Source organism: Montipora foliosa, chromosome 14, assembly GCF_036669935.1.
Source record: "Montipora foliosa isolate CH-2021 chromosome 14, ASM3666993v2, whole genome shotgun sequence".
NCBI classification, from domain to species: Eukaryota; Metazoa; Cnidaria; class Anthozoa; order Scleractinia; family Acroporidae; genus Montipora; species Montipora foliosa.
Genome location: NC_090882.1, coordinates 24,013,211 through 24,031,627, shown reverse-complemented (window position 1 = coordinate 24,031,627; position 18,417 = coordinate 24,013,211). Strand labels below are relative to the sequence as shown.

The window sequence follows — 18,417 nt, the reverse complement described above, 5'->3', positions numbered from 1 at the left end:
ATTCGTTCAAAATTTTCCGAGACCCTGCTAAGTAGTGTCTTTGAGCGTGAAGTCTTTTGGGTGTTTGTTTGGTTGGTTTCAGGGGGTGTAAGAAATGCGTAGATTTTATCCGGTGGACACATAGAGATTACTTCATAAGATTTTTATTCACCAGTTGAGTAGTATCAGAAAACGAACGAGTGAGCGCAGCGAACGAGTGAGTTTTCTGATACGAAACAACGAGCGAATAAAAATCCTACAAAGCATTTTCCATGCTATAATGTGTTTATTTCATACTGAGGTTTTTTTCGTGGTAGTGTTTGATAGACAATTTTATTTCGCACAAATGGAGTGGGGCGATGAAAGCAATCAACGATGGTCTAATATCGCCCAACCAACAATTCATTTCATAAAATTTACAACACTTACTGTGTTTCAGATATTCCAAAATAGTCCAAAGTGAAGAGTGTTTTTAGTTCGTCCCTTGTGTGTCGCGGGTTCATTTCCCACCCTGGTCAGAGTTTTTCTCTGTCCTTGTGTGGGCCCATTTCCGTCAATAGGGCTATCTCTCACATGGTTCATATGGGGTAGAAACTTAGCACTTCACATTACACTCTAATCCGTTAACTCTGTTCTAATATAAGTGCCACACGGTCAACGTTTGCAAAAACGTAATCCTTCCTTGTACTTGTACATGTTCATTGCCGTGACTTTAACATCTTCAGTTCCCACGGCCTGCTCCCGTCTGACCTCGTAGCTCAATCGGCAGAGCAGCGGTGATCAAACCCGAAGGTCGTGGGTTCATTTCTCTGTCCTTGTGTGGGCCCATTTCCATCAGTAGGGCTAACGCTCACATGGTTCATATGGGGCAGAAACTTAGCACTTCACATTACACTCACGGTTAGTTTTTCTTATTTGCATTACAATGTTATCTAACGTGGATGCGAGGCAATTTCGAGTTAAACTACAAAATAGCCCGAAATTGCCTCACATACATGCTAGATTATATTGTAATGCAAATGAGAAAAACTAACCGTGAAAAGGGCTATTTTGTCGTTCGTGTTCCTGATTGGCTGCATTTAGAATCAGTACGAATTTTATTCACTATGATTTTCGTGCATAAATCTCAGTACCTATGAAATAAAATAGAACATTTTATTAACCTGCAATGACGTCAAAAGTCATTGTAACGCGAATGGCGTTTTAGTGGATCTTTAAACAAAATAAACGCTTATGAAGCTCAAGAATGGAAAGTCAATTGTATAAACAAGACAGGCGGGAAAAGATAACTATATGGAATCTTAAAAGCGACGAGTAATGGACTTCGACTACAATTTTCTCTCGGTATCAACTGAGAGAGCTTTGTTTCTAAATTAATATTTTTCTTACTAATTGAGATGTTATGTACAAAACTGAAACCAAATGAGCTTAAAAAACATTGAGGGAATCGAACGCCTTGAAGGCATCTCAGACAACTGACATCTCAGTTGTCTGGCTATTTACACTTATTTTTTACTCAATATGCACAGAATTCAGGTAAAACATAATTGGAAGTGTGGTAGTGAAGATTTTTTTGAAAGAAAGCTTGTTCTCGTTAGTCAAGTAATTATTTTGAAAGAGCTTGTAGTCTGTTTGTTTTCCTTCATGAAAAAAGGATCAAAAGGGTTTGATCCTGAATTTATTTTGTTGCGTATCGTGGTTATAGTTGATGCGAATTGGGTTTCTTGTTTTCACGCACGCAATGAAATAGGAAGGGTTTTTTACCTCTAATAGCAAATACGTTCTTTGTTACAATAAAACCTTTGGCTTAACTGCATAATACCCTGCCATCTCGAAGCTATAACCTAAATTGGGTGGATACGTGGATACGCAGTGGAAACATCGAGCTTAATGGATACGCATGCGCAGATACGCACTCTTTTTCCTGGTTCCCAGTATTTCTCCTTTCTGAAGCAACAAACAAAAAGAGCGAAGGAGATTGATGTATATGTATTTCTCGTTCTTAACGCGCGATGATCGAGTCAATTTATAATTCGGCTAACTGCACTTTTCGCGGAATAGTACTCGATTCCTGATTAAGCCAAAGCGCTGGTTTCAGTGATTTTAGCTTTCAATTTACGGTTCGGTTAACTACACTTTTTACGAGATCGTGTGAGGAATATACGCCAAAATAAAACTGAATTACAAACTACTGCTAGCTTTCATTTTACGGTTTGGTTACAGTACACTTTTCTCGAAATAGCACTCGATTCCTGATTAAGCCTAAGCGCCCATTTCAACGATTTGGCCTAAGCACTTGCCCACTGCGTATCCGCGTATCCACTCAGAACTATACTTAGTAGCTCTAAAGAAAGAGAGGGACTTGCCCACTGCGTATCTGCGTATCCGCATATCCATTTCCACTCAGAAATACACTTACCAGCCCTTAAGAAAGAGAGGGACTTACCCACTCTGCGTATGTGCGTATCCGCGTATTCACTCAGAAATATACTACCAGCTCTAAAGAAAGAGAGGGACTTGCCCACTGGGTATGCGCGCATCCGCGCATCAAGCTTTTTCAGGACTTGTCTTCGATGTGGCTGGGTATTCTGCAGTTACTCCAAAGCTTTGGCTGGAAATTGTTTTTGTGACATTTTCGGCCTTAATGATCGTGTTGTGTGATATTCGCGCTTATTACAAATTTGCATATGTGGGTTGAAATCGACACCCCGCGAGCAGTTGTCATGAAGATGACAGGAAGTCGTGTTCTTTCTGACATATGATCAATAGGTAGCTATAGTTTTTAATGTCAGAAAAAGATCTTTTTTGTCACTATGGTGTAAAGCGATTTTTTTTATGAAGCTAAAAATATTTCTTTAAGTTCCTCGTTAATCCAATTTATTGCTACAACTTAAGATTACTACTGCGAAGATTGTCTACGTTACTCATTAACATAAGGATTTTTCAACAAACCGGACATTATGGCATTACATTGCCGCGCGGAGATGAGAAATTTCTCTTCGAGTGTTCAAAGATATTTCACGAGTGAGCGGAACGAACGAGTAAAATATTTTTTTATTACATAAACACCAATGAAATACCTAATGAGCTTTCGCGCGGAAACATAATATCGTCACACGTGAAGATAATATATTAGGTGCGGTTACACGGGGCACTTTTACCGTGGTAAATTGCCTTTTTACCACGGGAAACTGTATTTAGCAGTGTGACCGACGCTTCCCGAGGTAAATTTCCCGTGTTAAATATCCATGGATACGTCAAAAACGTGAAACGAAGCGCCCATGACATTTAGCGTGGTAAGTTGGAAGGGTGTTTTGATGCCCGAGGTACAAGAGCCAATCGCTATGCTGATGAAGTTGTGATTAAATTTCCCGCCAATGAATTGCGTGAGATTTCGTTTTACCTCGGTAATCTTCGTAACGTGTGACCCCTAGTTAACGCGGTATACTAAAACTCAAGTGTGAGGCACCGCGGGATAATTTACCATAGGAAATGGCATTTACCATGGTGAGTGTAACCGCACCTATTATCTTTACACGTGAAAAGATCACTTTTGCTACGGTTACATAAAAAAGCGTGCCTTTGGATGACTGTCGTGAAATGATTTAGTATTTCATTGGTGTTTAGTATAGGTAATCACATGATTTCGAGTGCAATTTGGAATAAATAAGCACGAGTTGATTTTTTCAAAGACGACCAAAATTGCACGAGCTCGTAGGGCGAGTGCAATTTGAATTTGAAGTCTTGAAAAAAATTACAAGTGCTCATTTATTCCAAATTTCACGAGAAAAATCATGTGATTTTTTATTAATAATATACATGAAAAAATTCGAGGTGGTTACTATCCATGGTTAAGCAGAAGAAACGCACGCGTATCACGCAGTCAGGGAAACATCCAGGGCGCTTGATTTGATAATAATATACATGAAAAAATTACTCAATTCTGATTGGCTGAAAGCAGTGAAGTTTAAGTGTAACAAAGTGCAAAAAGTGCAAATTACACATCGAAATTCTGGATTATGATTGGCTAATAAACAATAGGGTGTGGTCAGAACCAATGATACGCGTGCGTTTCTTCTGCTTAACCATGGATAGTAAGTAGTATAGGAGTTGGGGGTACGAGCACATTTTTTGCAAAAATGTTCTCATACCAACCCAACTCCATACTACTTTCCATTTAATGGCTACCAATTTTTGATCTCGTATTTTTGGTAATCTATATGTTTTTCCATATTATGGTTTCATATTTTTGGTAATCTATATGTTTTTCCATATTATGGTTTGGTATTTTTGATCTCGTATTTTTGATGTTATATGTTTTTAACATTGATATCTAATACAATAGTATAATGAGTTGTAGAGAAATACATGATGAATTTGTCAATATGGAAGAAGTAATTTGTCCATTTTGCAATAAACAAATAGGTAAACATACGAAAGAAATTGAGCAATGCTGCAGTCAACCTGATATAGTGAATGATAACAATATGCTAGTTTGTAAAAAATGTGGGACAGTTAATGGCTATAAACCACTTATAGAATTTGTTGATTTTCACTCAAATAAGCATAGATTCCATCGTAAAAGTGTTTACCAAAGAAAATATCATATTGAAAACATTATAAATAACATAGCTGTTAAAAATAATTTTCAAATAACCGTGAAAAATAAACACAAAATAATAAGGATTTTTGATGAAATTGGAAAAGTCGTTAAGCATGTCAATATAGACCGAAAGCGTATGATCAACATAAATTACATTTTAAAACAAATATTTAGTATGCTTGATCTTCCATTTGAAAAGGTCAAGACGAGTACATCAAAAAAAACTCTCGAAAGTTACAAACAATATTGGCGAGAGATTTTGTTATTGATATCTGATGAAATCTATGCTATAGTCAAGGAATAAATTTGTCATTGTATTTTACGAGATATTTATCGACATTTGGACATAGATCGGTTGTAAAGTCGTCAATGTTTTTTAATTCTGTATGAAACGATGGATTAAAATCACCGCTTCTTAATGTGTCTTTTAAATCAATCAACAAATGTTGGTAAGACTGATATGCATAAGTGCAATTTTGTATTTTCATGTCCAGTGATTGATAGCCCATATAACTTTTGATTAATATTGCAGCTGTAGAAATGCCGACAAGAGCTATACCGTGAGTGACAATAGCAGCAATAATGCCTCCTGTCCCTGTCAAAATAGAAACAGAATTACCAATGAACTTAAATTTTTTGTATCGTTTAACAGCTTGCTTGTAAGTCCAACATTTTCTATGATATGTCTTGTAATAGCTCTTCAATTCATCGACTTGATCTTCTGTGAGTTTATCTGAAATATGATTTTTTACGTTTGTCAGTCATAATTATAGTTTAGATTGTTAATCGTCTGCATAGACAATATAGTATACCACTGACTTGACCACAAAAAGGTGATCTTTTAATCAGTTTAGTTGTGTATTTTTCTGAAATAGCATAAGTATAACCTCTACCGAGCTTATGGTGGTCATAAAACCTACCAAAAGCGTCATGTAGAATACTGTGTGAATTTCATATATTAATCCAACCGAAGATCTTTTCAAGTAACCATGTTAGACAGCCACTACCTGGTCCAAGAAGACCTATTTCACCATTATTGAGTTCAAGAATCTCATTCATAGATATATCTCTTTCGCGATGATAAAAATGCAGGTATCTATAAACAAGTGCTGATTTTAATATTTTATCGTCAATGTTTGGATGTTTTTCCTTTGTTTTTTCAAATTGTATGTCACATATTCAAGCAATAAATTGATATACATGTATATATTAAGTTATATATTTTAAAATAACCACATCACAAATCAAAATGATTTTGAATGAACCTAAACATATTTTTTAATTCATTATCAGACAGAGATTTTGCCCAAACAGCAAAAGCATATAAATCCATTTCACAGAAATTTATAGCAGTGCCATCAGTATGAACCTGACATCCAATAAATATTTAAATAAATAAATAAATTAGTGACTGATGAAAACAAACTATTAAAAATGGCTGCTAAACCAACATATGTTAGCAGTAAGATCTTCAATGAAAATTTAGTAGCTGTTCATAAGATCAAAGAAACACTAACCTTAAACAGACCGGCATATGTGGGTATGTGTATCTTGGATCTAAGCAAGACGTTGATGTATGATTTTCATTATAACTACATAAAACAAAAATACGGCAGCAAAGTAAAATTATTATTCACCGACACCGACAGTCTTACATATGAAATGGAAACCAATGATGTGTATCAAGACTTTTGGAATGATAAAGACAAATTCGATAACAGTGATTATTCACAAGATTCACAATATTTCAACAGTACAAATAAAAAAGTAATCGGTAAATTCAAAAGATGAGGCAGCAGGCATACCGATAACCGAATTCGTCGGATTGAGATCGAAAATGTATTCATATATGAAAGACAATGAAAAAGGCGGAAAGACAGCAAAGGGAATCAAGAAGAATATTATCAAAAATAACATCACTCATAAAAATTACAAAAATGTTCTGTTTAATAACGAACAAATGCATCACACAATGAAAACAATCCGAAGCAACAAACATCAACTTGGAAGCTATGAGCTTAATAAAGTGTCATTGTCCTGCTTCGATGATAAGCGCTATATTCACGATAATGGTGTGACAAGTTATGCATACGGACATTATAAAATCTAAAAAGTTGGCTGCTGACGTCACGGCACAGCAGTGCCGGTCTAAAATACAAGTACCCCAAGCACAATCTGAATGATAAAGTTTACTCATAAAGTTAACCAAAAAGTCACGCTATTTTGATTATGCAAATATTTGAACAAACTTCATGCATCAGAAAATTTATCAGATCTGTACTTTTATCAGAAAAAATATCAGAAAATAAATTTATGGGTACATTTTTGATTTGTTAAAATCACGGGGAAACCCCTTTTTTTATTTCCGAGAATGTCATGCTTTGTGATTTTTCTAAGAAAGTCACGCATTTTAAATAACATATAGATTTTCAAAAATATGAGATCATAAATACGAGATCAATAATTGGTAGCCGAAAATACGAGATCAAAAATTGGTAGCCATTAAATGGAAAGTAGTATGGAGTTGGGTTGGTATGAGAACATTTTTGCAAAAATGTGCTCGTACCCCCAACTCCTATACTACTATAGTAACCACCTCGAATTTTTTCATTAGATCTTATTAACCGAGCGGGAGGTCTGTATGGGAGAATCTTGACCGAGGTCGCCAGTACGGACTGAACGCAGTGAGGTCTGTACCAGCGACCGAGGTTTGTACTAACTGACATTTTGCTTGCGAACGCCGATGAGCTGAACTTACTTCTGTCAAAGTTTGCTCGTCATTCTCTCTTTTGTCATGATGCTGTTTGGCACTTCCATAAATAAATATTGGTAGAACAAAATACTCAATATTTTTGCATGTTAGTTTGCATCTTTTCACCGCAAAACATTACCCGTCTAGATGCCGGTCTAGATGGGAAAATCTAGACCGCGGTCAATATCGATTTTAGCCAATCAAATTCGTGAATTTTGTAATTCCCAGTCCTTGTGGGACAGATCCATATAATAATGTATATTATTAATAAGTAATCAATGAGAATTTTTTTCCAAGACTACAAATTGCACTCGCCCTACGAGCTCGTGCAAGTTTTGGTCGTCTTTGAAAAAATCTACTCGTCCTTATTTATTCCAAATTGCACTCGAAATCATGTGATTACCTATACTAAACACCAATGAAATACTAAATCATTTCACGAAAGGCATCCAAAGGCGCTTTTTTATATATAACCGTAGCAAAAGTGATCTTTTCACGTGTAAAGATAATATATTATCTTCACGTGTGACGATATTATGTTTCCGCGCGAAAGCTCACTTGGTATTTCATTGGTGTTTATATAATAAAATTTATTAAAAACTGGATCATTGGATAATGCAATTCGAGAGTTTTGATTGGCTAAGCCATCATGGGTTATGAGCCATTATACCATGATCTACAAACACGGCAAGCATATGCGTGATTTTTTGGGCCTTTTTATTTTTAGTGTAGTCTAGTTTTCTATATTTTGGGGGCGTTTTTAATAAAACAATTATTCCACTCGCGCTTGTTGGATATGAGATGATTATAGCCAACTCGGCGCCACGCGCCTCCTTGGCTATCTATCATCGCATATCCAACGCGCGCTCATGGAATAATTGTTAAATAACTTATGTCAAGGCATGGTGCGCACGTGATAATCCGTAGCTAATGGCATTTGGGGGTGTTGTTTCCTTACCAAAGGTCAACTTTCAATATCTCAGAAGCGGGGCTTTATATTACGGCTAGTTTGGAAATTATTCGTCCTTCTTTCCTTTGCAATCGACAAGGACAGATCACCTTGAAGAAAAATCTTACCCGCCTCCTTCCTCCTTCACCTACCAACGGATTATTATTACTATTTCATTTTGCGGATTTTTTGTTGCCCCACTTTTATCAGTTACTTATGAATAATTTTTGTATAGATCGCTGTGTTCGGATTCTGTTACATTTGATGTTATTAAACTTGCCACCATAGTGGCCACATTTATCCCACACAGGTGTTTATCTTAACAATCTCGTAAAATTGCAAGTAACCGGGTATTCAAGCAAGCTCGCGCTAAGAGATAGGCCCCCTTTAGCTCCCTTTCTTGGTCTATCAGATGCCTTGATATAAATATAATTATATCGATTTAATCTAACCCAAAAACATTCAGATAGCACAAAAATTCATATTTAATAACCTTTTCCTTCGCTTTTGTGTTTGTCAACATTGTGATTTGGAATAATTGAGGTTGCCGTGTTCGCAAGTATGTTTTTGTATCTCATAGATGTTTAGATTTTCAATTACAAACTCTGTTCTGATTAATTAAAACAGATAAAGAAGGTTTCCTAACCCGACTAATGAAATGTAAATATTCAGTCAAATATCACAATAAAGTTAAGAAACGAAAGCCGGAAGTTTCTTGGCTGAAAAGTACGTTATTTTACCGTGACAAAGACGAACGATTAACATTCTTCCCTGCAGTTCATTCAATGTAAAGAACAACGCTGACACAAGGTGATCACGTGCACCTTTGTGGTTCCCTAGCACGTGATCAATTTCTTCCTTTTGACAGTACATTGACCTTCAATTCCTCTGGATTCAAGGAAGTCAGAGACTGCTGAAAGTTTAGTGTTTTTACGATCTATTGCCATTAATATTTCGCTGACAATTGGAAATTCAGAGTTTTATATACTGTAACAAATTGTATTATTTTAGCCTTTGTATACAGCCGCCTCTCATCGGTGATCATCGCTGATGAGCCCAAGCGGCGGTCCTGAGCGATGAGAGGCGGCTGTTTTCGCAGGCTGTGTTATGTTTTTCTTCATCCGTCTTTTTACTACCCTTAGGTGCCTGAGGAATCTTTTTTCAATGTCGGAAAGAACGCTCCGCGTCTCCAAATTAACAGTCGACCGTTGACCGGAGCGTTCTCTCCAACCTCGAAAGAAAAATCCTCTAGCACCCAGGGCATCTTTTAGCTTGCCTTTTACTGTTAACTCCCGGCTTTTACGATACTTTTTGGTGCAAACGTTAAGCCAAAAAAAGTTTTTCCTGGCGTCAGATTAGACTGAAAACAAGAAGAGTTATGAAGGAAAAACAGCATGTACAATTCTTCCTCAGTGTGTGGAATAAACGTTCCCTTAGTGCAACTGCCTCCCCCCTTTTTCCCTGTACAGTATTTAAAGAGCTTCTTTAACCAACCGACTTTGCGCTGTCGACGCAATTTCCTCGGCCCCCTCTTTCTGGAATTTCCGGATTAGCCCCTGGGACATAATCAACATGTGAGCCAAAGGGCCACCGCTGGCACGACTTCTGGTGAACCCTTAAAATGGTCTAAATGACCCCCCACTTAACAAAAATTAACTGGAACGCTGCAGTTCAACACTACCCTACTCACTTTCGGCAAATTAAGTTCGACGTGTAAAACCACTGTCGCATTAAATTATTTGGGTCGACTCAAATACAAGTAAGATTCGGCAAATGTGAAATGCGGCGTTTGAAACGGACGTAAGAATCTTTACTAGGTACTTTGCTTGAATAGCTCCTTGTATGAAATTAGAACTTTCATGATTAAGTCGCCTCACCGTCCGCTTTGAGTCAATGCTACGCTCAGCCTCGTGGTTTACACCTTTCATGTCTTTCTTTTTACCATTCCAAGCATAACCGACGCCACATGCACTTCATGTCTTTGCGTAGCTACTTCTTACCTTATTCATGGTTTGCGTGACTACAATTCTTTGTTGGTTTAATGCTGACTACAGGAGACTCCAACTTGGCTTTTAATTAAGCAGCGCTACTTGATGTCGGAAAACCAAGAACATGACTTTAGCTCGTCAATCTGAATTATTCAATGGCATTAAAGGTAATTTCATTGGTCCGTGAGCCTGGAGTAGCATGACGCATGATTGCCTGTCTTGGTTTACGGATCTCGTGATTAGTATTACATCATATGGTTGGGTTATTTCCCTATTTCTAATTTCCGTTTTTTCCTAGTATTCTTAGCCATAAGCTTTGAAGCTGATACAATTTTCTCCTAGACGGAATAAAGGGCTTTGATCTAATTTCAACCTCATTCGCGAGAGTTTTCATATCTACTTAGCTATACCTTAGACATTTTGTAAAACAGAGACTACAAAAATTAGGAAGAGATTTTGCGTCAGTCAAATTATTATTGCTGGGTCACAGAAGAATTATGCTTCGATTCAATTCAGTTGCAAAGTTGCAGTACTTTCGGCCGTTTTCCGGAGACTACAGTTTGCCAAAGAGTGTATTCACAGCTGCGATGCAAGCTGCAACTAATTCTTGACAATCAGTATATTTAGGTAATGTCATGTAAAGTCGCGGAACTGTCTAGTGTCGTAAAATCTTTCGCCCTTTTATGGACGGCACTGCAACGCTATCGCCCAGATCACGACATTCAACTTACACGAACACAGGAAAGGAAAGGAGAAATAATTCCTCGAGTTTGGATTCGAGTTCGAGTTCGAGTTGGACTTCGAAGCGGTGTTACACGGTGAAACTCATGTTTTTATCACCACTGCGATTGCTGCGACTGTCGCAGAAATAGAAAGCGGTTCTACTTTCTTGAAACTTGTCTCGCAATGGAAGTTCAAAAAAGTTTCACGAAACCGACCATGTTACGCGGTGCAATGCCTCCTGAAACGTGTTCAGCAGCGCCGTTGCACGCAAGTTTCAGCTAAAAGTTTTAACGTGTAACAGCGGCTTAAAGGATAAAATAAAAAACTGAGTCAATATAACTTGGTTAAGTAAACTGAAATGGAAAACAATTGCAAACGTAAATCAAATTACACTAATTTTCCGGGAATGATGATATTTATTCTGAACTTTGAAGATGTTTTATCTTGTACTGAATAAAGAGAGAAATGGCCATCCCCTCCCAAGAAGCCAATGATGAGTACGACCTCGAGCGAAAACGCGCCCTTTTCCCTTCTTTGAAATGGGTGTTGGGCGGTAAATTTGTAAAGCTAAAATAACTAGTTCTCACGTAGTGAAATAGGAATGTGAAGAATTTATCAAACGACCATTGTTGTTTTGAAAAACATAAGCTTTCAGCTATCAGTCTATGGCCTTCAACGAATGTAAAAGTTAGCGCACTAACGGAAATATATAGGGAAAAGGGGTGTTGTGAACTAGAAACTGAAAATACACTTGGGAGAAGCAACGTTCAGTGATAAACACAACAATTGCTTGACTTATGCTATATGTGCACATGGTTTTTATCTCTGAACTTAATCATAATCTCAGTAAGTATTTAAAACACCCTCTAGCGCCCCAATGTAGAGTTATACAAATTAAACAATTCCTTTTTCAGTATGTTGCCACTAAGCAGTTGTCACATCATGCCCAGTACTTCCTTGGTCCGTTAAAACTGTGGTCGTCCCCTGAGGTTTTCTATGGGTCGATTCGAAAGGCGCTTTTATCCCCAGCGACAATATTTCTCCATTCCCCTGGTCGAATTTGCCCACTGCTCTCTTCACAGTCAAGAAATACAGCTGGGCAGTACATGGCATTATCTGTCAGTCGTAGGTAGTTGTGCAGACAAACTGTAGGTTCTATTATTTTCTGAACTAGGGAAACATCCGCGCGAATTGGTCAACGAAAGATTCTCCATCTCGTGGCTAGAATGCCGTAACAGTTTTCTATTATTCGTCTTGCCCTTGAAAAAACGGTAATTGAATATCGCATGCTCCTCTGAAACATTTCTTCCTGGCCAAGGTCGCATTTGAAGAGACTTCAGGGCCAGACCTTCGTCAACAACAAAAACGTATTGAAGAGGCCGAAGTTTACATTCATCCAGGTTTTCAGCAGGTGGACTGAGATTCAAAATATAATTGTTTTTAAGGGCAACACTGATTGTAAGTACCTGAGTCTTCTTGATTACCACACTGCCCAATGTCAACTAAAGTAAATTGAGACCGAGCATCGCAATAGGCCAGTAAAAGAAAACTAAAAGTTCCTTTGTAATTGAAGAAAGTCGATCCACTCCACTTAGGAGAGTCAATGACGACATGCTTGCCATCGCCAGCTCCAAGGCAGTGTGGGAACCCCCAGAGTTCTTGGGAATCACGAGCAATTCTTTTCCATTGGTCGCTTTTTCGAGGGGACTGCAGATACTGTTGATTCAACTGAGTTCCATATCGCTGTGTAAGTTTCTTTAATTATTTTGGATGTAGTTGACTTGCCAACCCGAAAATGGAACGAATGTGATTGTTGAGAATCCCCAGATGCAAGATATAGCAGAGTGATGTATAGACGCTCGGCTGGTTCTCGAAGCTTTGTTCTCTGTTTGGGTATACGTAGAGCAAACAGATCTAGACTAAGTAAATGTTCAAATCACTCCAGAGACACTCTTTTAAATTTAAAGTGCTACTCTCGATCTCCGAGCCGAAGTTCCCGAATAAGAGTTACTCTTATATAACATCCTAGTGCTTGCCTTTCTCTGAATATCGGGCTTACCCAAAAACGCCGGCTGTATTCTCTCTTTTTTGTCAAGCGACATCGCCATAAATCAAGAAGTAACAGAATTAGTATGCAGTGCAAGATGACGATCCGTTGTCGAAGAAATTCCCGATTTGATGCTGTTAATGACAGCAGGCCTATCATAGTGGCAATACGTTCGGCAGCCATTTTTAAAGCCGGTACACGAAATAAACAAGTGTAAAGCTGCCGTATGACAAGGCTTGATTTCGTTCACCTTCCCACTAGATCATAAGAAGCTCATGTTTATGAGTGCGATTATGATTATGATTATGATCCTTATGTGGCTAGTGGGGACCAAGCCTAAAAGTTCTTTCTCTTCTCGAGGTGCAAAGGCTTGGAACTAACTGTCAAATCAAATAATTATTTACGTGAGATGAAGGATTTTGCAAGCTTTAAATATCCTAGGACGCATTTTACATTGCTAGGGCACACTTTTAAATGGCTTATGACGTATCTACCTCTACCCCAACTAAAACGCCGGTCTCTGACGCCATCTCTACGTACACCGTTCTTCAATCTTCTAGACGTCCTAACGTTGAATAAACATTGACTGTTTCCGTGCTCTAAAGTTTACGCTTTTGTGGCAAAAAGGGGATGTTACTAAACAGAGTAACGTAATAACGAGTAACAGAGTAACAGGAAAACGCGTAACAGGAAAAACTTTAAAAACTTTAAAAATTATAAAATCATTTTCAATTGCGTAAAATCGTTTGAAAAAAATAGAAACTAAAGGAATCATGTTCGCCAAGGCAGGGAAAGACATTTCGCTATGTTCTGATTCGTGCGAAGGCCGCCTATTTCAGCTTTATATCATTCCATGTTCATGATACTCAGAATGGTACCGTGCCGAAGGCAGGACCCAGATAGTACATATTTTTTTCCTCGTATACGCCAAGATTTTCAACATTCAAAACGCAAAGCGTTTGGTTTAAAACTCTAACTTTAAAAAGAGACCATCGCCCAAGATTATTGCGAATAACGCAGCTTCATTTTCTTGCTTAGGCTCATCGTCCACACTATTTCGCGCAAATCCGTCACGAAAATAGAGCTTTTCGAAAATGCTCTTTCAAGTTTGTAGCTGACGGTTTAGTTGGTTAGGGTATAGGACCGTAGAGAGCGTGACGCTCCTCGCGGCATCGCCGCTCTCTCCGCTTGCTCGTGCGCTCTACGCCAACTAAAACGCCGGCTAGGCAGGCTACCAACTGCAGGAATTTGAAAACAACGGCTTTGCATTTTAATGTGAACGCTCCACAACGGCAGACACGCCGTGCTGCGCTAAAAGATAGAAACCGTCTTAAGTTGCAGCTATAGGCCTTATCACGGTTTTGACCGCCATTTTGACGGGTAGGCAAAGCATAAAGAATTTGTAGTGTTTATATGGGGATCCCATGTCAAATAATTTCCGTTAAACGCTAGTTCTGAAAAAATTATGAATTGAGAACTGAAGGTACAGGGCAAAAGGTTATACAGACCAAATTTTAGGCACTAACCTTCTACAGAAGATGCCCGGCAGCGTTTTCAATTTTTCCATATATTTGCTTGTAATTTTTTCCCGCGAATTTTCAGTAACAATTACCCGTCAAAATGGCGGTCAAAACCGTGATAAGGCCTATTGCTTCTGATGAACACGATTCGTGAACACTTGGGCTTTTAAACGGAGAACTTACCACTGTGGCAATTGAAGATTAACATGATGATAACGTCTTTTTTTGTAACAATTCGGTACTTTGAATTACTCTCGAGTTCGTTTTGTTACGGTGTAGGAGATTCAGTTGCTATTTCTGGAATGTACATCTGCTCTTTTTGAGATGAATGGGGGGATGATGTTAGAAATATATAGCGGGATAATCATTATTAGTGCGTGACAATTTTCTAGCGTTACCGTTAATATTCAGATGATCTAAGTAATGACATGAATAGCGTTTCCTTAGCAACCTCATCCAGAGTGTAAAGGATGATTACATATTCGAGACATGTCTATGGAGTGATTTAACAGTGAACATTAAAATATATGAAAAAATAAATAAACATTGGATCTCACAGGAGATCTAATCAGCCAAACTTGAAAAGCAAAATGATAGAAAGTCAAAGACTACTGTAAGGTAAGGCCTTCTCCAGGTTTAGATGTTACTAAATTATAGTGGTGGATGTGTCGTAACACATATTTCAAAACTAAAAGGAATGGCGGAAATGACGAACACAATAGACTAAATAAAGTAAGGATAAGACAGGTCTACGTAGGTTACAAGTTTACAATTCATCATACACGTCTCTTCACATCATGGGGTTCTAATGTTCATGCTAAATCTCAGAGAAGAACTGTGAAGACGTCGTGGGTACATTGCTTACAAAATGAGAGTTCTGTTGCGATCAGTTGCTTCCGGATATTGTTAGAAAACATGACTGATATCGTGTTTGATTTTTATCTAAAAAGAATGCGTTACCATTGGCAGGCTACACCAGGTCATTCTCAAATATCGGAAGGGTCCTCAACTATGTAAACAGCTACGAGCGCCTCAGTTTGCGATAAGTAAAAACAAGGATTGTTTCCAAAACTTTTCAACCTTTCATGAAATCTGGAACGGATCATGAAACATGATGTATTTAGTTGCAATATTTTTTAGATGCAAAAGAGTCAGGTGAAAATAATCGCCAATCGGTGTTTTCGGCTCCTTTAACCTTTTTACGCCGAGGTTGTTAAAAGCCTATAAAAGTATCAGAGGATAACCATTTTGCCAGGAAAGAATAAATTGACCTCTTCAGCTTGTACGTTTTGTTTTTCCGATTTCAGACCACGTGATGTTACTCTGGAGAACAGTTTCTTTCAAATGTCGTCTTATGCAAGCGCTTATTTACGAACATGTAACTTATGAGAAAACAAAAGGAGAATTCCCTCGAGAACATCACGTGGTTTGCAATGGGAAAACGTGCAAGTTTAAGAGGTCAATTCGTGTTTGATTCTTATCATAAAGGAATGCTTCATTGTTCAACTACAGCAAGGTGATACCGAAAACAACTGGATATTTCTCAATTATGTAAACACAACTATCGAGAGAATTTAATGCCGTCTTTTACATTTAAGCACCTTTAGCTTTTAAATGTGTTACAAGGTATTGAATATAACCAACAGAATGATGAAATAATAATAAACTAAAAGAGCAGTAGTTTGTTTTTAAGTGAACACAGTTGTCACTGTCCACGGCAATCTCACGGCGTGCTCCTTTGCTAATACGAGTGGACCTGTGAACTTGGCGGATCGACGAGCAAATGTCTTTTCGCATTAATTTTTAACACACAAAGCACTTCAAAGTCTTCCACTGAACAATAGCTTGGTAACACATGCTGACTGCAACGAATATCAAGCCCTAGTGAAAACTTTGCATCTCCTGACCCCTAACGATAGTCGTTGAAAAAAGACTCTCTGGTTTTTCTGATTGAATCACGTGAGGAGTGGATAGCAACGATTAGCATGAGAAAGAAAACGTTCGGCAACAGTGGTGAGTTAGGATCAGGGGCACCCAACAAGAATACAGTTCAAAACCACTCAAACATACAGTTGTTAAACATATTTTGGTAATTGAACGGTAGATATAGGCATATTTTTATCCCTTCAAAATTTTTCATCTGTTCAGATTTCCTAGCTGGAAGTCTAGTGATCCGAAAATGTCAGGCAGAAAAAAGGCTCCCGAAAATTCTAGGTGACCTTTTTAGGGTAAAAATCCGTTACAAATGGGCAATTATACCATTTTCTAGATGTTCGAAAATCCTAGGACAATCAGGCAAGCAAGAAATTTTGCAAAAAATGTTTCGAAAATTCTAGATCTCAAATCGTCTTCCGAACAGATATTTTTTGAAAATTGACGTTGGGTGCCCCTGTAGGATTTACATGAAGTAAATGCAAAGTTCAAAACAACTACCATTATGGATGCGAAGCGGTTGAAGCTTTCAGATCCTGACGTGGTTCGCCGACTTCGTGCATTCATCGGCAGAATACGGAAACAAGTTTATCTTCGAATTTGTGGATCGGCTAAGCATTCGTTCCAAATCTGAGACGCTTCCTGGTGTGACTGGCAGCGTGCCAGGTTCGTTCTTTCTCCAGAAGGCCGTGCTTTTAACACTCCATTGCCACGACCGTCCTCCGTCTTCTGTAAACTCAAAGGTACAGCAGGCAGCTGTCCACATCTCTGCAGGAACGTTCACCCGGTAATTGGTATCATCCTGATAGTCACTGAATCCATTTTTGCCGAAGTATCTCGTTTTCGAGGGACCTAAGATCGTAGAAGGGGTCACACCAACAACGATAAACATTTGAGCATTTTGCTTGTCATTATTTGCACAATTGTCTCGACACCAATCCACGAGTGCACTTTCAGCGATTTGCCATGGGCCAGAATTGAAATCCCCAAACTGAGGGACCGCATTGGTGTAAACAAAAGTTGCTTCTTTTAATGTCTGTTCTCCTATGCCGTACTGTGAGGCAACCAAGTGACCCCTATGCATTATTGTTTTTACGTCACTAGACCCACCAATACAAACCTCATACCGCGGGGACATCAAGTTCTTCGCTATGTACCAAGAGACGTCAACGAATTCCTTTCCACGTCTCCTTTCAAAGAAACAAATCTTTCGCTGTGAAGCTTTCTCGTAGTCCTTGTCTGATTGCTGAAAATATTTGTCTAACCCACTTTGGCTAAGTTTAAAACCTGTATTCGGTCGGTTGCCAGGTGCTCCAGACAACTGGCTTCCACGAATCACAGTGGCTGCATATAACGGCATTCGATTATTACAGTCGTACAGTATACCTACCGTGCGGCCTTCGCATAAATACGCCAAGTTTAGTCCATACTGAGGATGTCCGAACAGTTCTAGACCTAATGGCACGTGTTTAGTTAGATCCAAGTTATCTCTTGGTTTTCCGTGAGCGTCACAAGCTCCCAAAAACAAGCACTCACATCCAGCTATCCCTGATGAACTGCACCTGTAATGCCCCGCAACTTGAAACAGAAGGTACTTGGACAGCGCTAAGGTAAAAAACAGGCCTATGAATCTGGCCATGACTACACTGAATTGATCACGAACAGCTACGCAGACATATTCTGGATATAAACCTGCTTCGTTATGCCCCGAAGATTGCGCACGCCAAATGAAGCCCAAAAAGCACGCCTACGCACGAGTTAATACTTCCGGTATTTAACCGTAAAATAAAGCGGAAGTTTAAATAGCGAAGAGCCGTGACAAGTACAAAACTCCCAACCTAACTCAGTACGCAATTAGATTTATTCTTTACAACATGAAGATTTAGCAAAGAAAGGGGTCAACAAAGAATGGATTACAGAGATT

The 18,417-nt window shown here is 38.5% G+C and overlaps 1 protein-coding gene and 1 long non-coding RNA gene across 2 annotated transcripts; both read right to left on the bottom strand.

Annotated features, from left to right (window-relative positions):
• Window positions 1–2,123: 2,123 nt before the first annotated feature.
• LOC137984351 (uncharacterized) lies at window positions 2,124–10,402 on the bottom strand. Its single transcript, XR_011119115.1, has 3 exons — window positions 10,284–10,402; window positions 6,100–6,174; window positions 2,124–5,315 (listed from the first exon to the last, which is right to left on the bottom strand). It is a non-coding gene; the product is annotated as an uncharacterized lncRNA (long non-coding RNA).
• Window positions 10,403–16,098: 5,696 nt separating this feature from the next.
• On the bottom strand, window positions 16,099–18,205 carry LOC137984350 (uncharacterized). Its single transcript, XM_068831503.1, has one exon. The coding sequence runs from the start codon at window positions 18,130–18,132 to the stop codon at window positions 17,023–17,025; it is 1,110 nt and encodes a 369-aa protein (XP_068687604.1). The 5' UTR covers window positions 18,133–18,205; the 3' UTR covers window positions 16,099–17,022.
• Window positions 18,206–18,417: the final 212 nt, after the last annotated feature.